The 27,737-nt window shown below is 46.0% G+C and overlaps 1 protein-coding gene across 1 annotated transcript in view; it reads right to left on the reverse strand.

The window, feature by feature from the left end:
• DYTN (dystrotelin) overlaps positions 1–27,737 on the reverse strand; it is a 192,621-nt gene that overhangs the window by 128,369 nt on the left and 36,515 nt on the right. Inside the window, exons 3-4 of the mRNA XM_075319002.1 lie at positions 17,156–17,226; positions 7,645–7,804 (exon numbers count right to left, since the gene is read on the reverse strand). Of these exons, the coding sequence (XP_075175117.1) occupies positions 7,645–7,804; positions 17,156–17,226 (231 nt within the window). The remainder of the gene's footprint in view (positions 1–7,644; positions 7,805–17,155; positions 17,227–27,737) is intronic.

Raw genomic sequence — 27,737 nt, forward strand, 5'->3', positions numbered from 1 at the left:
ATGAGGAACCTCACCTTACCTGTGGTCGCCGGCAATGCGGAAGGAAGGAGGTGGGAGGGATGTCCATCCCGCTCATCTCTGCTCCTCCGCTTCTATTGGGCGCCTGCTTAGTGATGTCGCTGTGACACCGAACGAACCGCCCCCTTAGAAAGGAGGCGGTTCTCCGGTCACAGCGACATCGCTAGGCAGGTAAGTAGTGTGACGGGTCTGAGCAATGTTGTGCACCACGGTCAGCGATTTGCCCATGCCGCATAACCGATGGGGGCGGGTACGCACACTAGCGATATCGGTAATGATATCGCAGCGTGTAAAGCGGCCTAATGTGTCAGTTGAAGGTGCTCATATTATTTTTTATTTTTTTTACTGACGTCCGTATTTTTATTTCGCCAAACTAATTTTTTGTATGGAGGGGGTCTACTTTCCAAAATGGGGTCACATGTGAGGGAGCTCCATTGTTTAGGCACCTCAGGGGTCTCCAAACGCAACATGGCGTCTGTTAATAATTCCAATCAATTTTGCTGTGAAATGGCGCTCCTTCTCTTCTGAGCCCTGTCGTGTGCCCAAACAATTGATTTCCACCGCATATGAGGTATCTGTGTACTCAGGAGAAATTGCACAATACGTTTTATGGTGCATTTGTTCCTGATACCCTTGTGAAAAAAAAGCTACCTGGTTGAAATAACAATTTTGTAGTAAAAAAAAATATATATTTTCACGGCTGAACATTATAAACTTTTGTGAAGCCTCCAGGGGTTCAAAGTGCACACTAAAGTACACACTAAACAGCTAGATAAATTCCATGAGGGGTCTAGTTTCCAAAATGGGGTCACTTGTGGGAGAGATCCATTGTTTAGGCACCTCAGAGGGTCTCCAAATGCAACATGGCGTCCGCTAATAATTCCAATTAATTTTGCTGTGAAAAGGCGCTCCTTCTCTTCTGAGCCCGCCATGCGCCAAAACAATTACTTTCCACCACATATGAGGTATCTGTGTACTCAGAAGAAATTGCATAATACGTTTTATGGTGCATTTTTTACTGATACCCTTGTGAAAAGAAAAGCTACCTGGTTGAAATAACAATTTCGTGGTAAAAAAATATATATATATTTTCACGGCTGAACATTATAAAGTTTTGTGAAGCCTCCAGGGGTTCAAAGTGCTCACTAAACATCTAGATAAATTCCATAAGGGGTCTAGTTTCCAAAATGGGCTCACTTGTGGGGGAACGCTATTGTTTAGGCATCTCAGGGGAGTCTCCAAACACAACATCGCATCCCCTAATGATTCCAGACAATTTTGCTTTAAAAAAAATCAAATGATGCTCCTTCCCTTTCGAGCCTTGCCGTGCACCCAAATAATTGATTTCCACCACATATGAGATATCCGTGTACTCAGGAGAAATTGCACAATATGTTTTATGGTGCATTTTTTCCTGATACCCTTGTGAAAAAAAAGCTACCTGGTTGAAATTACAATTTTGTGGTAAAAAAAAATAATATTTTCACAGCTGAACATTATAAACTTTTGTGAAGCCTCCAGAGGTTCAAAGTGCTCACTAAACATCTAGATAAATTCCATGAGAGGTCTAGTTTCCAAAAGGGGGTCCCTTGTGGAGGGAGCTCCATTGTTTAGCCATCTCAGGGGTCTCCAAACGCAATATCACATCCGTTAATGTATTCCAGACAATTTTGCTTTCAAAAAATCAAATGATGCTCCTTCTCTTCCGAGTCCTGCTGTGCACCCAAACAATTGATTTCCACTACATATCAGATATCGGTGTACTCAGGAGAATCTACACAATTAATTTTATGGTGTATTTTTTCCTGATACCCTTGTGAAAATGCTAAATTTTATGGCTAAAGTAACATTTTTGTGTAAAAAAGTAAAATTTTATTTTTTTCCTTCTTTATTGCTTTGGCTGCTGTGAAGTTCCTAAAGGGTTAATAAACTTCTTGGATGTGGTTTTGAGCAGAGTGAGGGGTGCAGATTTTAGAATGGGGTCACTTTTGGGTACTTTCTGTTGCCTAGGTTTCTCAAATCACTCCAAATGTGATGTGGTACCTAAACAATTGTTTTTGTAAATTTTGTTGGAAAAATGAGAAATTGTTGAAGAACTTTAAACCCTTCTAACTTCCTAACGAAAAAAAAAATTGTTTCAAAAATTATGCTGGTATAAAGTAGACATTTGGGAAATGTTATTTAGTAACTATTTTGTGTGACATATCTCTTAGATTTATGGGCATGAAATTTCAAATTTTGAAAATTGCAAAATTTTCGCCAAATTTCCGAAATTTTCCAAAATAAACGCAAAACATATCGGCCTAAATTTACCACTGACATGAAATACAATATGTCATGAAAAAACAATGTCAGAATCGCTAGGATCCGTTGAAGCGTTCCATAGTTATAACCTCATAAAGTGACACTGGTCAAAATTGCAAAAAATGGCCGGGTCTTTAAGGTGAAAACAGGCTGGGGGCTGAAGGGGTTAATATAATTTTGGTGGTGAGAGGGAAATGTGATGCCCTAGCGCCTAGCCTATCAGGTCATCACAGGGTATTGTGCAATCTGCCCTTCTGTGCAATGTCCACCTCCTCCTTGGTTGTGGGTCCCCAACCAATCGTGTTGCCAACAGCAGTCAATCAAAGTCCTAGGTACACTCTGCACAATACCCACCAGACACACCAGTGGTCGGCCTGAATTGAATAGGGCCGCCCACTTGGGGGTTTGGTAAGGGGAGGTCAGGAGTGTCAGGAGTAGAACAGAACAGAGGTAGCTCTCAGTGAGAGAGGACAGGAGCCAGGTTCCTTGGAAGTGCTAGGTGACAGATGGTGGTCTGGGCCTAGTAGGAGCTGGACTCCCGGTCGCAGGGGATCGTGGCAAGTGGCACGGACTGTTGAGAAGGACAGCCGGCGGCCTTGCACCATCACCGGGCTGGGACCAGGGTACGTGGACCCTAGGTCAGGGAGTAGCTTCAGGCAACTTGACAATTGACCCAACGTTGATGGAGCCTTCAAGATCCGTTCTCCACCTGTTCCAAAATCGGGGTACTAGCGCAACTATGGAGATAGGACTTTCCACTAAAACGGTCCAGAAAATTCAAAGCGTGAACCCTGAGAGCAAGCTCCCACAGTTAGCCATACTTGGGAGCGGGATCCGGCTAGTTCCACACTACCAGGACCAACAGAGAAGTAACTTAGTGCCAGGAGGCAGGTCATGGATCACCAGGCAACACCAACGGGGATGGGACCCGAATTAGCTCCCCTCAGCAGCAGCGGTGTCCAGAACTTTAGTTTACCCAGTTGTCGGTGTCGGCTTTGTGGACTGAGTGAGTATGAACGTGACCCCTGCGCTTCCCACGGCACCCCCTAACACCACCTCCGAGTCCAGGGGCATCCCCCCTACCCGTGGAGTGTCGCAAAACCTGGCTGCCCCGTCATCACCCCGGGTACTCCCCAACGGCAGCGGTGGTACTCCACCTTACCACACACGTCACGAACTTTAACTATACAATCCCTTGTAAATACATCCCCCATTTTAATTTGAGTGGCCGTACGACCCCCCCCCCGGGTCCAGATGCCCCTCGAGCCACCGTGGATCCGGATCCGAGCAGACCGGCTGCTGATGTGGGGGCGGCACAGAGAGTTGGGGAGAGACAAAGTGAGAGAGTGGGAGAGAGATAGTGAGCGAGAGTGAGAGAGTGGCTGAGTTGGAGAAAGGGGAGAAAGGTAGAGTGAGAGAGAGAATGGGAGAGTGGGGGAGGGAGTGGTAGAGTGGAAGAGAGAGAATGGTTGAGTGGGAGAGAGAGGGAGGGAGAGTGGGAGAGAGATAGAGAGAGGAAGAGTGGGAGAGAGAGGGAGAGTTGGTGAGAGAATGGGAGAGAGAATGGGAAAGTGGGACAGAGAGAGTGGTATAGTGGGAGGGAGGGAGATTGGGAGAGAGACTGACAGAGGGAGAGTGGGAGAGAGACAGGGAGAGGGAGAGTGGGAGAGAGGGAGAGTGGGAGAGAGAGAGGGAGAGAGAGGGAGAGTGGGAAAGAAGGAGAGTGGTAGAGAGACAGAGTGGAAGAAAGAGAGTGGGAGACATACAAAGAAAGGGAGAGAGGGAGGGTGGGAGAGAGTGGGAGGGTGAGAGAGAGGGAGAGTAGGAGAAAGAGGGAGAGTGGGAGAGCGAAGAGAGAGAGAGTGGAAGAGAGACAGAGAGAGAGACTTAGTTACTATCCCGGGCAACACTGGGTACTGCAGGTAGTAAATAATCAAATTACGGTACGTATCGCAAACAGTGATATGAACACATTAGAAGCCTTTACTGTTACCTACTAATTAGGCCCCTTTCACATTGTGTTTCAGTGCCTCCATCGGGGCATCCGTCCGTCCCGCCCCCCCCCCACCCCACAAAACATGTTTCGGACATATGCGCCGACAGGGCCAGTGAGCATAACGGATCAGACAGAGCAAGTGTATGCTTTGTCTTGCACCATTTTCAGGTGTATACGCTTTCTGCAGGCGGATGCCCAGATGTAGCAGACTACTTTCGGGTGTCCGCCTGTGTGCCGCCCCAGCAGCGGATCAAACCGTGTCTGTTCATGTCTCGAGGGTCTCCGGACCCGGGAGCTCAGGGCCACACTCTAAGTGAAAAGGGAATATTTACAGGGGAGTTATAGTTCATGATGCCACCTGTGGTGTGCAGTAACTGGGAGTACCGCCGCTGCCGTTGAGAGTACCCGGGGTGATGGAGGGGGCAGCAAGGTGGCGTTGCCCTCCACAGATAGGCGTAGACCCCGGGACTCTGGATGATGCTACTGGGTGCCGTGAAGGGGGAATCACTAAGGTTCTCATTCAGCCAATAAGCAGATGCTGACAACCAGGTAAACCAAGTCTCTGGGTGCCGCTGCCGTTCAAAAGGGAGCTCGTCCGGGTCCCGTCCCCTGCAGTGCTGCCTGGTGATCCGTGACCTCCCTCCTGGCACAAAGTTTAAATTCACCGTAGTGGCCCAGTGATCTGAAACTTGTCAGGCCCTGCTCCCCACTGAGGCTAAGTGTGGGAGCCTGCTCTCAGGGCTCACGCTTGGAATTTTAGTGGGCGTCTTATGTGGAAGGCTCTATCCCCCTCGTTGCGCTAGTGCCCTGATTTTGGAGCTAGTGGGAACAGTCCATAAAGGCTCCGCTCTCTGCAGGTTAATTGCCAGGTTGCCTGAAGCTTCTCCCCGACCTAGGGTCTGTGTACCCCGCCGTACCTTCGACCCCAGACCGGTGATAGGACCAGGCTGCTGAATGTCCTCCTTGACGGGTCCAGGCACCTAGGCTCAATCTCCTGCAACCGGGGGTCCGACTCCTCTAGGTCCAGACCACCGTCTGCAACCTAGTCAGCTTCTCTTGGGAGACACTACTCCCAGCCTCCTCCACTTCACTACTCCTTTACTCAACTTCACTGCTACACTCATCACCTCCCCTTCCTGACCCCTAGGTGGGCGACCCTATTCCGCTCAAGCCGCCCACTGGTGTGCCTGGTGGGTGTGGTGCAGGTTGTATCTAGGATTTGATTTGCTGTTGGAGGCAGCAGTGTAAAATGGGGACCCAGATCCATGAGGGATTTGAATACTGCACTAAACAGAAAGAGTGTGCAGTACCCTGTGACAACCTGATAAACCAGGGGCGTCACAGCTGCAAAAAGCGTATACACCCAAAAATGGTGCAAGACAGAGCACACGCTTGCTCTGTCTGCTCCATTATACTCAATGGCTGTTGTGAATGTCAATTATGCTTTGGCTGCTGTGAGGCTCCCTCTTGTGGCCAGGAATGGTTTGGACAGAGACCAGGTGTGTTGAGCAATGGGCGTTTCCTTTGCTAACTCTCTGCTCATTTAAACCCTGGTCTGATAGCAGGCTATGCCGGAAGTCAGTTGTTCTTTGTTAACCAGCCTGCTTCATCCTGCTCCAGACCACATCTACCTCAGATAAGTGCTTTGCTCTTTATTTGTTGCTTGGTGCTTTTTGCTTTTATCTGAGTTTGTCATTGCTGTGGTTGTTTTCAGTTTATTTGCATGCAGGGATCTTCCCTCTCAGTTGCTTAGTTGGGAGCTCCCTGCAGCTATGTTTGGAGTATTGCTCCTATAAGTCCATATGTTTGTTGCTTCTTGAATTTGTAATGATTCCTGATTTCTGTTCATTGGTATGACAAGAGCACCTGGTATAGGACGGAGTTCAGATCTAGTGATCTGAGGGCTTTTTTGTACTATCAGGTATTTGGATTTTTGCAGGGTTTTTCTCTGGCCACCATCAGCCCCTTTCCTATCATGTCCTATTTAGTCAGTAGGGCCTCACCTTTTGCTAATCCTATAATCTTTCTGTGTATTGTGTTTTCCTATATCACCGCAGTCTTTGAATGTGGGGGGCTTGCTATTCTTTATCTATTTTCTGAGGCAGAGAGTTATTCATCTTTCCTTCCTTTAGGATAGCTAGTTCTCCGGCTGGGTTTGTGGTGCACAGGATGTTAGTTCACCCCTTGGCTACTTCTAGTGTTAATGGTTAGTAAGGGGATAGCGGCCAGATGAGTTGCCAATGCTCTTGTCACCTTGTCACCTTTTACCAATGATTTATGGTGGTCTTCCATGGTTCCGGATCATAACAATGACCCTGTCAGCGCATATGTACGAAACACGTTTTGTATGGGGAGGGGCAGGATTTCGAACGTATGCCCCGACGGAGCCACTGAAACGCAATGTGAAAGGGGCCTTAGGATTACAATAATTTGCAAAAGTACAAGAATTCAAATTCAAATCAATTTTTTCACAAACACTTGAAAAACATCCGCTATTTTGGGCTGACTGTCCAGATATTTAATTAATGACTCATAATGATTCTGGCAATTCTTTGACATACATGTGCAACATGGAAGATTTAGGGGTACTTTGCACGTTGCGACATCGCTACTCCGATCTCGTCGGGATCAAATCGAAAGTGACGTACACCCTGCGCCGGTAACGTGTAAAGCCTAGAAGCACCCATAAAAGATCGCAAAAGCGTCGAAAATCGGTGATCTGTGTAGTATCGGTCATTTCCATAATTTCGCTGCAGCAACAGGTACAATGTTGTTCCTCATTCATGCGGCAGCACACATCGCTGTGTATGAAGCCGCAGGAGCGAGGAACATCTCCAAACCTGTGTCCCGCCTGAAATGCGGAAGGAAGGAGGTGGGCGGGATGTTTACGTACCGCTCATCTCCACCCCTCCACTTCTATTGGCCTCCTGCCGTGTGACGTCGCTGTGACGCCGCACGACCCGCCCCTTAGGAAGGAGGCGGGTCGCCGTCCAGAGCGACGTCGCAGGGCAGGTAAGTGCGTGTGAAGTTGCCGTAGCGATAATGTTCGCTACGGCAGCTATCACAAGATATCGCATCTGTGACAGGGGCGGGGACTATCGCGCTCAGCATCGTTACAATCAGCTAGCGATGTCGCAGCGTGCAAAGTACCCCTTAGTCAAGGCAATCCATAATCACTCAATAAACAAAATGTCTTGATTTGTGCGTTAAAGAAGTGTAGAAAAATTATTTTTCAGACTGAAATCAAATAATAGATCATTACCTGATTACTTCTATGTTAGGTTACAATTGCTAAAATATTGATTTAGTAAATCACAATACCACACCTGCATGTTTTGCCTTAGTTCCTTCAGTTCCTTCTTCATGCATTCATTGCTCTCTGCCAGCATATGTATCTGGATCTCTACTTTGCCCTGATTGTCTTCTTGAGACTCCTGAAGTCCTTTCACTGCCCCAGTCCAGTGGCATAACTGCTTCCTCAGTAACCTGAATGTTGGAAGATACATTGAGCGAAGAATACGTGACCTGAAAAAGCAGTTTATTTCGATAATGACAAATAGTTTATGCGGGTGATTTGAGGAGAGAAATGTTACTAACGTAACGTCTCACACAGCTTAAAAGAAAAGAGATTTCATTCTGTTCTATATATAAGAAAGGTGGTGGTCTGATCCCACGTTGTGATGTTAATTATTACAGTTCAGATCAGGAGATTGCACTTTCATTTACTATAATACCACTCAGGCATAATTTTCAAATAAAAATGCAGCCGCCTGGCTACAGCAATGGCAGAGTGTTATTTTTTCTCCTCAAGGAGGCTGACGGACAGGATATTGATGATGTTCCCGTGGCATAGGTCATCAATATCAGATCATGGTTATCCAATACCTGGCACCCTACAAGCATCTGATCGCTGGTCCTGCACAAGTCTCCTATTCATTTAAATAAGAACGGAGCTGTGGCATCCAAAAATGTCCTCAGCATTGTACCGTATATGTATATTCGGTTGTCACAAGAGCTGCAAACACCTGATCAGATGGGGTGTCATGCTTCATACCCCCAAAGACCTGATATTGATTACCTAATTCTTTATCAAACCCTTTAATAGCCAAGCTGTTGATAAATGTTACACATGCTTATGAATCTGCCTGATAAATTGATTGTATATGGATTCCATACAGAGTCTTTTGGAAAAAGTGTCTCAAACAATCATATTATGTAGGTATTTTACCCTAGAGGCAATGATAATATGGTTATCCAAGGAGGCTCCTTCCAATGGAACATACAGTGCATAAGAGTCTGTTCACATGGGGCACTAAACAGCCACTGATTAGTTGCTTATTTGCTGATTAGCAGTCATTTAATAGCCCATTTACACAGGCCACCCCAGCTTCAGATGCTCACTGAATAATTTGTAATAGTGATTTCAACAGCTGACATGTGTGGCTATCAGGTGCGGGTGGATCCAGGATCCACCCACGCCTGTTAACCCCCTAGATCATGCTGAAAAAAATGTGACAGCGCGATGTAAATGTCAGCAGTGGCTAACGCACTCTTGCCCGCTACCATCAGAGGTCCCGTGATTGATCACAGGGAGCTCATGGTTGTCATGGTAGCACAGGGTCATGTGATGATGTGCCACCCCCGCGACAGCCGACGGGCTGCTCGGACCCGGATCCACAGTGGCTCGAGGGGTCTCCGGATCCGAGGCGGGGTCGTGCGGCTACCCGGAATAAGAAGGGGGAATATCTTGGGTGGTGAATGGGGTAATGTAGTTGAACCGGTGGACTGGAAGGTCCCACTCCCGCTGCTGGAAGTAGTGGGCCCGATTGCTTCGCAGCCGGGGTTGCAGGGCCCGGGTGCTCCGCCTCTAAGGACAGGCCCGGTAATGCGGCCGGGTCTGGTCTGGCCAGTGTCTGGACGACCACTGTTATGGCCGGAAGATGATGGACCTTGGGGCTGCTGCTGGAGCTTCATAAAAACAGACTGCAGGTTCTGCTGCCAGGATGGATAATGGCAGCTCGGCATCCGCCGAGGAAGGGGTAGGTGACAGTGGAGTGGTTGCCGCAAGCGGGGGCAGACCAGATCCCTCAGCCGCCATGGACGGATTATGGTAATCAATAGGGACTGGGTAACCGCTTACCCTTTCTTCATGTGGGATTTCAATCTCACGGGCTCGCACCGCCATGGCCAGACTCCTCATCTCTTCCCTCCAGTGGTTTAGTATGAACAGGAACTGCGTCCGCATTCTCCTGCACAGAAGCTTGGTTTCCTCTTCAATCCAGGTCGCGGTCCCGGGAACAGCACGTTCTGGTGACCAGCTCTGCTACGCCATCTTGCTTCTGCATTGTCCAGGAACAGTATGGCAGAATCCTGGCATCCCTGCTTCTTTTCCGCTTTCACTACATTCGGGCACGCCCCCTAGGTTTCCTCCCAGCACTCTTTCGCACGCTGTGGCCCTCTGGGAACTTCCGGTTCCTGTTTCAGGCTGAAGACGAAGGGCGGGGCTTCGGCTTCGCGCCCTTTTACAAGAAGGTGGCATTTTTGGTGCGAAAATAGTGGAAAAATGTCGGACGTCGCGGAAAACGGAATTTTGGATTGCGATTTTCACTTCTCAAGGTCCACGTCACCCAGGTTAGTGGGTCCTGCTCGTATCCTGTTCGTGACGCCAAGTTTTCCTAAGGTGTGCCGCCCCCGCGACAGCCGACGAACTGCTCGGACCTTGATCCACAGTGGCTCGAGGGGTCTCCGGATCCAAGGCGGGGTCGCGCAGCTACCCGGAATAAGAAGGGGAATATCTTGGGTGGTGAATGGGATAATGTTCGTGACGTCACCCACGGTGTGTGGTAACGTGAGGGACCACTGCTGCCGTTTGGGGGGAGCCCGGTGACGATGGTGTGGCAGCTCAAGATGTTAACCCCTCCATGGGTAGGGGGGATGGTGTCCCGGGACTCGGTGATGGATGGAGTGGGGAACCCGTCGGGGGTGAAGGGATATCGGGTACTCACACAGTCCAAAGTCACTGATGCTGACACCAGGTAAACCAAACTCTTGAATGCTCTGTCTCCGTTGGTCGAGCATGCTAACTCCGTGCCCCTTTGATGTTGTTGGTTGGCCTGAAACCTTGTTCCTTGGCACTGTGTGTCCTACGTATGGATCCCTTTCACACAAAGCTATTCGTGTCCCACTCACCTGCGTGGCTAGCAGGATGAGCTTGCTCTCAGGGTTCACGCTTGGGATTTTCTGGACGGTTGTGGGAAGTCCTATCCCCCTCGTTGCGCTAGTACCCCGATTTTGGAGCAGGTGGGGAACGGTTCCTGAAGACTCCGTTCCCGTCGGGTGAGTTCCTGTCGGGTGAATTACTGGGCTGCGTGAAGCTTCTTCCCAGCCTAGGGTACCCCGCGTACCCCTTCGTGCCCTGGCCCCTGCCCGGTTGTAGCACAAGGCAGCTAGCCTGCTCTCTGTAGCAGCAACGTACCCCCTGTCACTACCCCCTGCGACCGGGGTTCCAGCTCCTTCTGGCCAGGCCAACGTCTGGCACCTGAGACAGGTACAGGAGCCCAGCTCCACAGTGTGATCTGTCCTATCACCGCTGTCTCACTGCTCAACTACTACTCTCTACTGACATCTCTTCCCTTGCTCTTCCATCCCTCCATCTGGGCGGCCCTATTCCCCTCAGGCTGCCCAATGGGTGTTCAAACAGGTTCATCCCACACAGGGGAGGCATTTTCTTAAACCGTTGCTAACGGTAAACCTGTTGGTAGCAACACCAAATTGAAAGGACCCGTAACCAAGGAGGAGCGGGTACCATGCAGAAGAGCAGATTGCACGGCACCCTTGTGACGACCTGATAGGCCAGGGCGTCACAATGACTCCTGTTGCTATCATGACTCACTTTCTCTTACAGTCACAGAGCGCTGACTGTAAAACAAGAGCAGCCTTTCTCCTGGTCTGTGCAGCTAGGATCAGGAGAAATGAACAAGTGATCAGACTGCTGATCCTTTTAGCCCCCTAGCGGGGCTAGCAAAATAAAAAAAAAGTAAAAAAAGTTTTAAAAAATTGTAAAAAAATAAAAAAAACCTAACAGTTAAAATCACCCCCCATACGCCCCATTATAAATTAAAGGGTTAAAAAAATAAAAAATATACACATATTTGGTATCGCTGCATTCAGAAAGGCCCAATCTATCAAAATATAAAATCAATTAATCTGATCGGTAAACTGCATAGCAGCAAAAAAAATTCCAAAGGCCAAAATTACGTCTTTGGTCACCGCAAATTTTGCGCAAAATGCAGTAATAGGCGATCAAAACATGGCATTTGGGCAAAAATGGTGCCATTAAAAATGTCAGCTCTAGATGCAAAAAATAAACCATCACTGAGCCATAGATCCCGAAAAATGAGAACACTACGGGTTTTGGAATATGGAGAAAGAAGTGCGCTACTTTTTTTGGACAAACTTCAGATTTGTTTAACCCCTTAGATAAAAGTAAACGTACAGTGCCTACAAGTAGTATTCAACCCACTGCAGATTTAGCAGGTTTACACATTCGGAATTAACTTGGCATTGTGACATTTGGACTGTAGATCAGCCTGGAAGTGTGAAATGCACTGCAGCAAAAAAGAATGTTATTTCTTTTTTTATATTTTTTTTAAATTGTGAAAAGTTTATTCATAGGGTCATTTATTATTCAACCCCTCAAACCACAAGAATTCTGTTTGGTTCCCCTAAAGTATTAAGAACTATTTCAGGCACAAAGAACAATGAGCTTCACATGTTTGGATTATATATCAGCCTTTTTCCAGCCTTTTCTGACTAATTAAGACCCTCCCCAAACTTGTGAACAGCACTCATACTTGGTCAACATGGGAAAGACAAAGGAGCATTCCAAGGCCATCAGAGACAAGATCGTGGAGGGTCACAAGGCTGGCAAGGGGTACAAAACCCTTTCCAAGGAGTTGGGCCTACCTGTCTCGACTGTTGGGAGCATCATCCGGAAGTGGAAGGCTTATGGAACTACTGTTAGCCTTCCACGGCCTGGACAGCCTTTGAAAGTTTCCACCTGTGCCGAGGCCAGGCTTGTCCAAAGAGACAAGGCTAACCCAAGGACAACAAGGAAGGAGCTCCGGGAAGATCTCATGGCAGTGGGGACATTGGTTTCAGTCAATACCATAAGTAACGTACTCCACCGCAATGGTCTCCGTTCCAGACGAGCCCGTAAGGTACCTTTACTTTCAAAGCGTCATGTCAAGGCTCGTCTACAGTTTGCTCATGATCACTTGGAGGACTCTGAGACAGACTGGTTCAAGGTTCTCTGGTCTGATGAGACCAAGATCGAGATCTTTGGTGCCAACCACACACGTGACGTTTGGAGACTGGATGGCACTGCATACGACCCCAAGAATACCATCCCTACAGTCAAGCATGGTGGTGGCAGCATCATGCTGTGGGGCTGTTTCTCAGCCAAGGGGCCTGGCCATCTGGTCCGCATCCATGGGAAGATGGATAGCACGGCCTACCTGGAGATTTTGGCCAAGAACCTCCGCTCCTCCATCAAGGATCTTAAGATGGGTCGTCATTTCATCTTCCAACAAGACAACGACCCAAAGCACACAGCCAAGAAAACCAAGGCCTGGTTCAAGAGGGAAAAAATCAAGGTGTTGCAGTGGCCTAGTCAGTCTCCTGACCTTAACCCAATTGAAAACTTGTGGAAGGAGCTCAAGATTAAAGTCCACATGAGACACCCAAAGAACCTAGATAACTTGGATAAGATCTGCATGGAGGAGTGGGCCAAGATAACTCCAGAGACCTGTGCCGGCCTGATCAGGTCTTATAAAAGACGATTATTAGCTGTAATTGCAAACAAGGGTTATTCCACAAAATATTAAACCTAGGGGTTGAATAATAATTGACCCACACTTTTATGTTGAAAATTTATTAAAATTTAACTGAGCAACATAACTTGTTGGTTTGTAAGATTTATGCATCTGTTAATAAATCCTGCTCTTGTTTGAAGTTTGCAGGCTCTAACTTATTTGCATGTTATCAAACCTGCTAAATCTGCAGGGGGTTGAATACTACTTCTAGGCACTGTATATATGTTTGGTGTTTACAAACTCATGCTGACCTGAGGCATCACACCGCCACATCAGTTTTACCATATAGTGAACACAGTGAATAAAATACCCCAGAAACTATCGTGCAATTGCACATTTTTTTGCAATTTTTTGGCACTTGGAAATTTTTGTTGTTTTCTAGTACAGTATATGGTAAAACTCATGGTTTCATTTAAAAGTACAACTCATGCCTCAAAAAATAAGCCCTTATATGGCAAGATTGATGGAAAAATAAAAAAGTTACTGCTCTCGGGAAAAAGGGAAGCAAACAAACCCCGGAAAAACAGAAAATGGCCCTGGCCCAGGGGTGAAGGGGTTAAAATATTTTTTTTTGTGTGTTTTTTCTCTTTATACTTCATCCGGTGAGTAATATTAGGTCAGTAAAGGGAGTGTCTGATAGACGACTCTCCAGTACGAACCCATTGTCTTCTTGCCAGCTGTCAACAGCTGACATCTATCATCCCCCAAAATATTACCTCAATTACCCTCGCACCAGGCAATCAGGAAGAGACAGGGCAAAGAGCCAGAATTGGCGCATCTAATGTGATGAGTCAATTTTGAATTTTGGGGTGGCTGCGGGCTGGTATTTTTTGGCTGTGATGGGCCAAATAACCATGGGCCTTCCCAGCCTGATAATACCAGCTCCAGGTTGTCTGCTTTACCTTTACTGCTTATCAAGAATAGTGGGGGCCCAACACCATTTAAATTATTATTAGGTTTACTTTTAGCTAAAAGCAGGTTAAACACCTTTTAGTGCCACATGAAAGGCACTAATGGGTGCAAATTTATAATATGTAGGGTGCGTGGTACATTATATAGCTGCAGGATCTCTATCTTTTTTATGTATTCTATTTACTTTACTTTGCTTTGGGTACTTTAAAATAATGTACGAGTCAAAAACATAAAATAACCTTTTTTTTTTGCTCTGTGCAAGAACATACAATTGACTCATTTCCTAGCCACATTTATTTGCAGAGCAATTGTCCTGCTCTTACCCCTATTTTGCTTCCTTTTGCAGCCCCATATCCCTTACTAAGACTATTTTATAGCCATTTTGCAGCACCAAGGTTTGGGTCCCCATTGATTGCTATGGGGTTCAGGTTCCGGGGTCAAGTTCAGGTACTGAACTGGACTTTCAACTACAGTTTGGTCAAAACCAGCGAACCCGAACTTCCAAGAGTCTGCTCACCCCTACTCTTAAGTCCTCCCTCTATTATCAAGTGCACTGTTGAGGTTTGCCACTTCTCCTACATCTAGTGTGGCAAAAGAAACAAAGCAAACAGTAGTGATAAATCTGTTTTCATTTTTTCAGCAAAATGTTTCTTTAGCACTATGTTTTTATTAAATATTCTCATTGGTAGCATACATGGCTCTTCTTTAGTGGATCCTAAATACAGCAGAATGGTATCAACTAGCAGAACAGCATCTACTGACTACAGACATCTAACAAGCAGATGCAGTGTGACTACACAGCAAATGTTCAACCAGCAAAAATACTTGTGTACCGTGTCCTAGCAAAGGGAGAGACATTCACTATAAAAGGATAAAGGACCTAATCAATAATTAAGGATATGTGTCCCCATTGAGTATAGGGAAAAATACATTTCTTCACCATTTCTGCATCTGTGGTGCCCTGTGTCTGAGTCGCCACAAATAATAGCTTTATGTATATTACAATGTGTATAATATATATTGCCAGCTTTAGTGAGATTTGGTTTCTCTGCTGTTATCTGCATACACACCTTTTCCTACACTCTCATACTGGGGCTGTACACCTGTTCTGAAGAGTAGACTTGTGTGTGAGCCCTAGAAGGAGAATGGGAGGAGCTTACAGTGTGAGGAAAGTCAGTTGGTGTTCCAGTGAGGAGTGTGTAAAATGGAGATTGCCCTGGACTGAGGAGGCTTTGAGTCCTCTGAAGGGGCCAGTTACAAATTGATCGGGTATCAGTCCCTAGGCCACCAAGACTTTCAGGGTCAGTGGCAAACTGAGAGACTGCTTAGAACCTTTTCATAAGCAGCAGTAAATTTGCCCAGGAGCTCAGCGACATAATTGAATCCGGAAACTTCTACAAGCAACAGTAAGTGTTCCTATAGGATTAAAGTTGCCTGCTCACTGGAAGGAATCAGGGATCCAGAATTTGTCTGTCTTTAAAATCCCAGGATTTCAAGATACCTTTTCCCAGGAAGAGGGAGAACCCTCTGGCACTGTGCATCACCACCTAACGCCTGGGGACATTCAGCAGTGCCCGGCCATACCAAAGCCGTACAACCCAACTGGCATCACAAACTATTTATTTATTTTTCTCTCCCCTTTATATATTATTTTTAGCTTCCCATCACAAAGCCTGTCGCATGTGCCCGGTATGGCCACATTGCCACTTGGACCGTGTGACCCAGCACTGTGACATCAAAGGCCTACCGGGGGTGGCACAGCTGTTTTCCTGGCATCGCAAACAGGATTCTGCAAGTCAAAAGTGCTGCAGCAGCTAGAGCGGTTAGTCACAAGCCTGCAGGGGTTAACTAGTTTGGAAATGTCTAATCCCAGCAACCCTCAAAAGCCCGCAGCTGTGGCTCCCATATTGCCACTAACCATGCCTTATATACCGTATACCGGTGCCGCATGGCTGCTACAGTACACAGGTGAATCTCACACCTTAAGCGACATCAAAGAGAAGCTGCGCAGCCTGTCTTAAAAGCTGCGCAGCCTGTCTTAAAAGCTGCGCAGCCTGTCTAAATTTACCCTCTGTCAGAAGAGAAGAAGATTGCCATAGATACCAGTCAGATGAGTGGTGCAGTCCAGAGAGAAGTTAAATCTTGGCTAGACGCTAATAAAAAGACTGTAAAAGGCATTTTGGATAAACTCACAGCTACTTTTGACACACGTACTCTCTCAGAAATAAAGATTTTTCAGCTGCAAACAGAAAGCACAAGACACTGTCAGAAACTATGCCCATAATTCACAGGAGGCACTATGGGCCATCAAACAAAATGACCCAGACAGTGGACATGATGAGAAGAAAATGCTGAAAGAGCAGTTTATTGAGGGTCTTTTGTCTGACTCCATTAAGGCCCAGCTGCGCATAATGTCTCTGCAAAACCCAGATATGGACTTTGCTCAGTTCAAAGTCAGACATGTGAAACAGGCCTAATAGGTAGTAGTAATCTCAGCTGCAGCCACTCCCTTCTGCTATAAATATTCCCACCTCACTGCTCCCTATGTCAGCTATTGATCGTTTCTATGCTGTCCACTTGGAAGGAACCATTCTCTGGAAAAAGCTAAGGAGTCATTTCAATTGCAGCTGAGAAGTTCCTGCCTGAGTTTTATTTGTTGTGTCTTTTTCCTGTGTTTTTCTTACCTCCCTCGTGTTGTCTTATGTCAGTAGTCGCTGGCCTGAACTAATCATGGTGAAGTTTAGGGCCAGCGAGGGCCTAAGCACGTGATACAGAGGGGAAGGACATGTCTAGGGACATTAGGGAGTGCAGGGATCAGCCTCAGGTGAATGTTAGGAGGTGCCCCCACTTGCCTCTCCCTAGTGCCAGGGCCCACTATTGTATCATGCCCCCCCCCCCCCCCCACACACATCTTCTCTTGCTTTTAGATTTCTAGTACTACTAAAATTCTCTTATTAAAAAATGTCATATTTTGCTAAATTGCTAATAAGTGAATTTCAACCTAGTCTAAATGAGAGAACATAAAGGGAAAACTACAAACTTTTTTTTCTACCTTCTTTCACTCTGCAGGTCTTGTATTGATTTCTGTGTCTTCAACAGCTCGGATTTAATAAATTGGAGTGCCTTGAAAGAAGAAAAAGTCTTTTATTTTAGGAACAAATAAAACATGTTCAAAAGAGATATAGTTTTCTTTCTAAATGTGAGCAAATTAATGAATCATAACTAGTGGTGAAGTATAAGAACTGACTGAGAAGGCTCTCAGTAACCAACCATGGATACAGCATTTAACATTTTAAGGTGCACAGTGTATATTTGCCGCCCCAGTGCCAGCAGCCAGCGCTGCTCGGGTCCGGACCTTCAGGGGTGGTGGCTCGAGGGTCTCCGGACCCGGGGGTCTCGCGGACACGCCGAATAAAAGGGGGACGTATATGTACGGGCTGGGCCGTATTAAGTTTGTGACGCCACCCACGGTGCGTGGTGAATTGGGACACCACTGCTGCAGTTATGGGGCGCCCGGGGGAGATGTTGTGCAGCAAGTTGTTAACCCCTCCGTGGACAGGGATGGTGGCCCCGGGGCCTGGTGGCTCGGTGCGGGGGATAGCGACTGCAGGGGGTACTGGTGTACTCACTGTTAGTAAAACACACGAGTCTCTGGTAAACCAAGGTGATGGTGGCCGGTGCCGCGGCCGGTTGCATTCAGGATCCCCTACCCGGCGGGTGGTCTCTATCTCTGTCCTCTGCACTGTTTTAAGAAGAAATGACTTCCCAGTTTGAAACGTAGGAGTCTGCTCCCGGCTGGATGTGGCCTAAGGAGCAGACTCTGGCCCATGGGATCTATGGGCCCTGGCGGTGACCTCTTATCCCTAATCGGTGGCCTGTTGTCTTCTATGAGGGACTTTGGGTGGGACAGGACCTCTAGTCCTGGCCTCAATTGGTTAATTAACCAGTCCGCTTGGTTCCGGTTTCTGGCTTTAGGGTCCGAGTACCCCCCTTGTGCTACGGTTCACTGTGTCGGTACCGGCGGACTACAACCCAGTCCGGTCAACCTTGGTTCCACCGAGCCAACTTCCCATCTCTTTCTGATGGAGACCACCATCTGCCACCTAGCCAGTGGCACCAGGGCTCCTACCCTGGTACCGTTCAATCTGGACTTCTCCTGCTGGAGCTACACTTAGCTCTAGCCCACACTCCTCTCCAAACTTCTCTGACTGATCTGCTTGTTTTCCCACCCCGAGCTGTCTAGACCCCTGGGTGGGCGTGTTCCAACCGTCTGGTCACGCACACTGGTGTGTCTATCTTTCCCTAAGGGGGGGTGACTAGGTTTTCAGGTCGGCTGTGTGTTGCCTAATGAGGGAAGGTGTTATGCAGGGGCCTATCTGTGACTACCTGGTTTTGCCAGGGCGTAACATATACAGTGTTAAAAGATAGGTTACCTAATTAGGACTTACCCTTCTCTAAAGACAGCAGCAATCAGATGTAATCACCCATTTCTATTGACCATATATTTTATGTACTGTAGTAATGGCCGAGGCAGCAATGGCCGAGGGCTGCTTACGTACCTCGCCGTACTACAGAGAAAGAGGGGTCCTGATTGGATGTGTGTATTATTACCTTAGCAATACACCAATGCATACAGCATGCTGCTGCTTTATATGGCAGGTCAGGACCCGACCAAGTAGAGATGAATGGGAAAGACTGGAGTGTAAAAATTAACATTTCTTTACTGAATGAACTGGTGAAACATATATACATCTAAAAACAAGCATAACACTTAAAGAATACATTTTTTTCAGCGTTCAGAGTTAGGAGCTTCAAAGTTACACATGGCAGCACATTACTTCTGTTACAGGTTGTACTAAACCGGTCGACCATTATGGCAGCATCCATCTTCCCTTGTGAGGACCGCATTGCACAAGGTTGGTCATTATGGCTCCTCATAGCTGTTATCAACTTCAAATTGGTATGGCCCACACTCCCCTTGGTGTGCCACTGCATCTTGATTGCTCCGCAGAAGAACACTGTCCCAGCCTGACCATCTTCTCTATAACCATCAGGTCTGGCTACACTCCCAATTCTTATCTGGTATAGATAACAATTGCTGTTGGCCCACTTGCCTGTGATAAGGAATCCCTATGCCACTTGATATTTTTTACTCTAGAGTGGAGTGTACATATATTTACTATGGTTTAAATTAGCTTCTTAAATGTACTATTCTCTATTCACTGCTACGTTTATCCCCAAAAGAGAGCAGACACCCCAGAAAAAAAATAAAAAATATCAAACAGACCCCAGATAATTAGAGATGGCAAGTGAATGGGCTCTCACAATTCTGCATCTCTGTCAGATTCCCCTCCGTTCCATAGTGGTTGCCCCCCACCCCCGGTGACTGGAAGTAGTATCACTCGTGCAGAGTGATATTGGTTATTGGTGTGACACCCTGGCCTATACGGTCGTCACAGGGTATTGTGCAATCTGCACTTCTGCACAGTATCCACCCTCCTTGGTTAACGGATCCCAGTCCTTTGGTGTTGTTAACAGCTTGTCCAATCAAAATCCTAGGAACACTTCCCACTTGAACCTACCAGACACACCATTGGGGGGCCTGAAGGGAATATGGGGGGTTGGTGAGGAGAAAGTGAGGACAGTGTCAGAGGAGTTGAGTCGAGTTGTGAGTTGAGTTGAGAGTGGAGAGAAGAGGTGAAGTGGCTCTCGTGAGGAGAGGCCACAGAAGAGAGCTCCTGTATACTAGGTGGCAGACGTTGGTCTGGGCCTGGTAGGAGCTGGAACCCGGTCACAGGGGACAGTGTCAAGGGGCACGGACTGCCGAGGAGGGCAGCCGGCAGCCTTGAGCTATCACTGGGCAGGGGCCAGGGCACGACGAGGTACGTGGACCCCAGGCCGGAAAGTAGCTTCACGTGTTCTGGTAATTTACCAGATGGGGGTGAAGACTTCAAGTGTCATCCCCAACCCGCTCCAAAATCGGGGTACTAGCACACCGATGGGATAGGACTTTCCCACTACAGTCCAAAGAAATCCTACACGTGAACCCTGAGAGCAAGCTCACTCCGAGCCATACGGGTGAGCAGGACCCGGAGAGTTTGATACCAATGGGTCCAATTGAGACTAAGGTGCCAGGGATAGGGCCACAGACCAACAACAACACCAAGGGCATGGACCAGGCATGCTCCCCGCCGACTATAGTTGTGCTCAGAACTTTGGTTTACAAGCTGTCGGTGTGGTTATTCTGGGGCTGAGTGAGTACCTTGCAAACCCCTGCACCTATTCCCCCAACAGCACCCAAACACCATCCAACACCAACCCCCTACCCACGGAGGTGTTAAACATCAGGCTGCCACACCATCGTCACCGGGCTCCCCAACGGCAGCGGTGGTCCCTCACATTACCACGCACCGTGAGTGGCGTCACGAACTTTCCAAAATCCCCCTGTACACATCTCCCCCCCTTCTTTTAATCGAGTGGCCGCGCGACCCCCGGGTCCGGAGACCCCTCGAGCCACCACGGATCCGGATCCGAGTGGCGGCAGCAGCCCGGCTGCTCGCACGGGGGCTGTACATTGGTACCTGACCTTTGTATGGCAACTGCAGTGCAATAAAGCTGGAGCAGCGAGGAACCTGGTAGCAATGTAGATCTTTGTGTGAGAGCCCATTTTTAGCTGCTTGGACACTTCTTTATTGAACCGCAACTAGGGCTTATTTTTTGAATAGGGCTTATATTTCAAGCATATTCCAAAAAGCCTGAAAATTCTTGCTAGGGCTTATTTTTGGGGAAGATGTTTTCAGGGAAACACCGTAGTAGGGTCTAGAAGTAGTAGGGTCAATGTCATAGCATCTACCAAATTACCAATTGGACATTAAAAACGATTGAAAAACTGAAACTTTAGTTAAGTTAATTTAGTTCTATGTACACTGAGAGTACAAGGTTAATAACAAGGAAACAGAAGGTTCAACCAGGCCAATGTGATAATATAAAAGTAATTATTAACAGTTGTAAAATATATGCTATTTTCATACATTTGATAATATTCTTTTGCATCTAAACTACCCAGCATTTGCTAACTGTTAACTCTAATTATTGTATTGCATTATGTGTCAAACATGCCTCCTGTGCGAAAGATTAGGCTATGTTCACACACAGCATGTTTGCGGAATTTCTCCTGCTCTGTTGGCAGTAAAATGCGACATTCAGTCCATTATCATGCAATTTTTGGTGCTTTTTTACAGTGTTTTTTTGGAATGTGTAGAACATGTATACTTTGTCTACAGAATATATTTAATAAAGTCAGTTTCATTCAGCAAAATGCTTCAAAAATGCTGAATTTCACCATGAAAATGTTATGTTTTTCTGCGTATTTTTCCACTTTCTCATTGCTTTCTATGGGTGAAAAAATGTTGCAAAAGGGCTGACAGAATTGTCATGCAGCAGTTCTCAAATTTAATCAGGAAAAAAACCAAATGTGTGCATGAGATTGTTGGGCTTTTTTTTGCTCCTGAGGGAATTGGAAAACTAAGGTGTTTTTCAACCTCTTACCGACATTGGACGTACTGGCTGTCAGTGCTTCAATGATGAAGGTCGTACCCAGTACGTCATGGTGATTGTGGAGGCTCCGAAGCTGTGCCCCCACAATGGCCACCAGGAGCTCAGATTATCTGACAGCCAAAAATAAAATAGTAAAATAAAGAACAAAAAAAATAAAAAATGTATTCCAATTAAAATGAATATTTTTGTTAAAAAAAAAAGTAAATATATTTGGTATTGCCGCATCCATAACAACCTGATCCATAAAACTGTAACACTAGCTAACCCCTTCAATGAACACCGTAAAAAAAAGTAGCAAAAACTGTCTTTTTTTTCTATAAAATAGTTTTCATGGTTTAGAAGCGGCAAAACATAAAAAAAAACCTACATCAATGTGGTACTACTGTAATCATAATGAATTGCACTTTCTTCATGATTCTGCCTTACAAAAAAGTGAAATAGAAAGTGATCAAAAAATATTATGTGGTCCAAAACGTTAGCAATAAAAACTCTAACTCATCTCACATAAAAACGCAGTCCTCACATGACTGTCAGCAGAAAATAAAAAGAACTATAGCCTTCAAAATTCGGTGATGCGAAACACCTTTACTTCCTAAAAAAGTATTTTTTTTAGCATGATAGTAGGCAAACCTAAAAAAAAATGTACAATGGGTACAGAAAGTATTCAGACCCCTTTAAATTTTTCACTCTTTGTTTTATTGCAGCCATTTGGTAAATTCAAAAACGTTCATTTTTTTCCCATTAATGTACACTCTGCACCCCATCTTGTCAGAAAAAAATCAGAAATGTATACGTTTTTACAAATTTTTTAAACAAGAAAAACTAAAACATCACATGGTCATAAGTATTCAGACATATGCTTAGTATTGAGTAGAAGCACCTATTTGAGCTAATACAGCCATGAGTCATCTGGGGAATGATGCAATAAGTTTTTCACACCTGGATTTGAAGATCCTCTGCCATTGTTCCTTGCAGATCCTCTCCAGCTCCGTCAGGTTGGATGGTGAACGTTGGTGGACAGCCATTTTCAGGTCACTCCAGAGATGCTCAATTGGTTTTAGGTCAGGGCTCTGGCTGGGCCAGTCAAGAATGGTCACACAGTGGTTCTGTAGCCACTCCTTTGTTATTTTAGCTGTGTGCTTAGGGTCATTGTCTTGTTGGAAGGTGAACCTTCGGCCAAGTCTAAGGTCCAGAGCACTCTGAAAGAGGTTTTCTTTCAGGATATCTCTGTACTTGGCCACATTCATCTTTCCTTGAATTGCAACCAGTCGTCCTGTCCCTGCAGCTGAAAAACAACCCCATAGCGTGATGCTGCCACCACCATGTTTCACTGTTGGGATTGTGTTGGGCAGGTGATGAGCAGTGCCTGGTTTTCTCCCCACATACTACTTAGAATTATCACCAAAAAGTTCTATCTTCATCTCATCAGACAAGAGAATCTTATTTCTCATAGTCTGGGATTCCTTCATGTGTTTTTTGCAAACTCTATGCGGACTTTCATATGTCTTGCAGGAGAAGATTCCGTCAGGCCACTGTGGCATAAAGGGATAGTTGATTTTGTGGAACTTTCTCCCATCTCTCTACTGCATTTCTGGAGCTCAGTCACAGTGATTTGGGGGTTCTTCTTTACCTCTCTCACCAAAGCTCTTCTCCCACAATTGCTCAATTTGGCTGGACAGCCAGGTCTAGGAAGAGTTCTGGTGTCCCAAACGTCTTCCATTTAAGCATTTTGGAAGCCACTGTGCTCTTAGGAGGCTTGGGTACTGCAGAAATTATTATTTTGTAACCTTGGCCAGATCTGTGCCTTGCCACAATTTTGTCTCTGAGCTCCTTTGGCAGTTCCTTTGACCTCATGATTCTCATTTGGTCTGACATGCACTGTGAGCTGTGATGTCTTATATAGACAGGTGTGTGCCTTTCCAAATCAAGTCCTATCAGTTTAATTAACCACATCTGGATTCCAAAAAATAAGTAGAATCATCTCAAGAAGGATCACAAGGAAATGGACAGCATGTGACTTAAATATGAGTGTCTGAGCAAAAGGTCTGAATACTTATGACCATGTCATATTTCAGTTTTTCTTGTTTAATAAATTTGCAAAAATTACTACATTTCTGATTTTTTCTATCAAGATGAAGTGCAGTGTGTACATTAATGAGAAAAAAATGAACCTTTTTGACTTTACCAAATGGTTTCAATAAAACAAAAAGTGAAAAATGTAAAGGGGTCTGAGTACTATCTGTACCCACTGTATGTTAAAAGTAGAGTTGAGCGCGGTTCGAGGTTCTCCAGTTCGCGGCTCGAGTGATTTTGGGGGCTGTTCTGGATCGAACTAGAACTCGAGCTTTTTGCTAAAGCTCGATAGTTCTAGATACGTTCGAGAACGGTTCTAGCAGCAAAAAGACAAGCTAATTACTAGCTGGCTTTCCGCTGTAATAGTGTAAGTCACTCTGTGACTCACACTATTATGAAATTTCAGTGTATAGTGTGCGGGAACAGCGCATTCAGATCACTGCTGTTTGGATAATGTCTTCCTTCCCTAAGCGCGCGCGTGTAGTGGGGCGGGCCTGCATGTCAGCCAATCCCAGACACACACACAGCTAAGTGGACTTTTAGCCAGAGATGCAACGGCATGTGTGATAGGATGTCCATGTCACATGTCGCATTATAAAAACAAGTATCTGCCCGTCCGGACGCCATTATCTCTTCTGCGTCTGGGTGTCAGTCACCGCTGGCGTAGCTCCTGTCTCCGATACTGCTGTGTACGCTCTATACACAGCGCTATACAGAATAGGGATAGAAGTTTCTTTCAGCCCTTCTAAGGGCTAATACCGGCAGGGTCAGAGCCGTAGGTGACAGTCAGGGCAGTGAAAACAGATATTAACAGCTACACAAGATGACAGCGTCTGTGTAGCTAAGGTCAGGGATTTCCTCGCTGCATTTCCCCATTAGGAGGGATAGAAAGGGAGGCTTCCTTTCCTGTACCCAGACCCACAACCCTGGCACTGTACCCTCCTGCCCTTTGCACACAAAAACTCATTGTTACTAAGCCATTATACTAGCAAACACTGAGGAAACTTAGTGGCATCCTAAACGTGGCTGTTGGACTTCTGTATTGTCCCACTAGTGCAAAGATATTTGCAGCATGTCTGCCTGCATTGCACACTCAAACTCATTGTTACTAAGCCATTATACTAGCAAACACTGAGGAAACTTAGTGGCATCCAAAAAGTGGCTGCTGGACTTCATTATTGTCCCAGTAGTGCAAATCTATTTGCAGCACCACTGCATTGCACACTCAAACTCATTGTTACTAAGCCATTATACTAGCAAACACTGAGGAAACTTAGTGGCATACAAGAAGTGGCTGTTGTACTCCATTAGTGCCCCACTGGTGCAAATCTATGTGCAGCACCTCTGCATGACACCCTCCTACTCTGTTTTTAATAAGCTATAATGATAGCAAAAAATGCTGCCATTTAGTGGCATATAAGAAGTGGCTGTTGTACTCCATTAGTGCCCCACTGGTGAAAATCTATGTGCAGCACCTCTGCATGACACCCTCCTGCTCTGTTTTTAATAAGCTATAATGATAGCAAAAAATGCTGCCATTTAGTGGCATCCTAAAAGTGGCTGTTGGACTTCATTATTGTCCCACTAGTGCAAAGATATTTGCAGCATGTCTGCCTGCATTACACACTCAAACTCATTGTTACTAAGCCATTATAATACCAAAAATTGAGTAAACTTAGTGGCATCCTAAAAGTGGCTGTTGGACTTCATTAGTGTCCCACTGGTGCCAAACTATTTCTAGCACCTCTACATGACACCCTCTTGCTCTGTTTTTAATAAGCTATAATGATAGCAAAAAATGCTGCCATTTAGTGGCATACAAGAAGTGGCTGTTGTACTCCATTAGTGCCCCACTGGTGCAAATCTATGTGCAGCACCTCTGCATGACACCCTCCTGCTCTGTTTTTAATAAGCTATAATGATAGCAAAAAATGCTGCCATTTAGTGGCATACAAGAAGTGGCTGTTGTACTCCATTAGTGCCCCACTGGTGCAAATCTATGTGCAGCATCTCTGCATGACACCCTCCTGCTCTGTTTTTAATAAGCTATAATGATAGCAAAAAATGCTGCCATTTAGTGGCATACAAGAAGTGGCTGTTGTACTCCATTAGTGCCCCACTGGTGCAAATCTATGTGCAGCACCTCTGCATGACACCCTCCTGCTCTGTTTTTAATAAGCTATAATGATAGCAAAAAATGCTGCCATTTAGTGGCATACAAGAAGTGGCTGTTGTACTCCATTAGTGCCCCACTGGTGCAAATCTATGTGCAGCACCTCTGCATGACACCCTCCTGCTCTGTTTTTAATAAGCTATAATGATAGCAAAAAATGCTGCCATTTAGTGGCATACAAGAACTGGCTGTTGTATTCCATTATTGTCCCACTGGTGCCAAGCTATTTCTAGTACCTCTGCATGACACCCTCCTGCACATTTTGCTACGCTAATTTTATAGCAAACTTAGGGAATTCCTTGCTGCATTTGATCATTCGGAGGGATAGAAAGTGAGGCTTCCTTTACTGTCCTGGTACCCACAGAACACGGCCACTGTACCCATCTGTCCACTTTTGCCACGCTATTTAATTTGCCCAAAGAGCTGACTCTTTTTCTGCCTTCCTAAAATTGTCTGTAATACTAAGTTAGTGTTCCTTTGCTGCCAAGCAAGGTACAACACATGTGCATTCTACACTCCTTTCCATTTCTGGAATGCAATTATTAAATGCAGGTAGTCCAGCCAATCTGTGACGAAGGTGCAGGTGTGGATATAATGTAGCCTGCAGCCAATGTTGGTTTTCTCGATGTCTGACAGCTCAACAATACCATCTGCTTCCTCTTCCAAATCAAGTGATGACCTACCAATCACACTCGCTGTTGCGTGTAAAGGGGTGGAAGTTCAGTGTGAAAAACCATATGAGACTGCTGTCCCCACAGTTACCGAGGATGAAGAGCACTTGATGCACTTGATGGGGCAGGTGGTGGTTGCACAGGCACGCTAGGCCACATTGTAGCACAGTGAAATTCACATTGCGACTTATGCTTCATTTTAATTCGTGTACAGGGTGGCCTCCCCAGTATGCAGCAAAACCAGGCAACAGGAAAAGGACTCTAGTCAGTTGGGTTGATAAATGATTGTTTAACTTTACCAAAACAAACAATAAGAACCATGCATACAATTTAAATAATTGAACAATCTATTCTGTTGCCTACTACCTGCTAATCCCTCTGCGTATCAGTAATTGTGTGTTTGTGCGCGTGTGTGTGTGTGTGTGCGAACACGACTTACCAGTGGCGCATCACAAGAGCTTCCCAGTTATCTACGTAAACATAGACAAAACACATTACCCCCCCTGAATACCCTTGTTAGCTGAAGCCTCACAGATAAGGCTGATGATAACAGTGTGAATGCAAACCACACAGCTCTGCCACACAGTCATGGAAATCTTGAAAATCAACAGTCAAAGCAAACATGTGTCGCTGTCCCTCTATGATTTAAACTGTACGTGACAATTTGACAGTGCAGAGGCAGCAAGTCTTATTGTCTATAAAAATTGTCGGCCTACCCAGAACAGATATGTGTTTTGCTAATAAAACAAAGTGTTGTGTGCCCGCATTATTGTCTGGGCACAGCCTACCGTACCCGGGTACTGTGATGTCCAGTTGCCAGAAATACAGACTTTACGCTCTTCTCACGGTAAGCAGTATAGACAGCACCGTAAGAATGTTGGTCTGTGGCACAGGATGCTGCTCACTGGCGTTACGGTACTCCTCACCAAACTCCAAAATGACTCCCCTCACAATTGAACGAAGTGTTTCCGCGGTGGCTCCTTGCTGTAACACACACCTTTAGCTTTTCCTTCTGTTCATAGACAGCATCTCCAAGTCCACACCCGAAGAGCAATTTCTCCTCCACGTCTAAGTGTGGAGAGGCAGCTAGTGCGCATGCGTGTGCCGATTTACCCCAGCCGCAGCCTAACTACAGTGTTTCGCCTAGTGAGTATGCTCAG

This window comes from Anomaloglossus baeobatrachus, chromosome 7 (genome assembly GCF_048569485.1).
Source record: "Anomaloglossus baeobatrachus isolate aAnoBae1 chromosome 7, aAnoBae1.hap1, whole genome shotgun sequence".
NCBI classification, from domain to species: Eukaryota; Metazoa; Chordata; class Amphibia; order Anura; family Aromobatidae; genus Anomaloglossus; species Anomaloglossus baeobatrachus.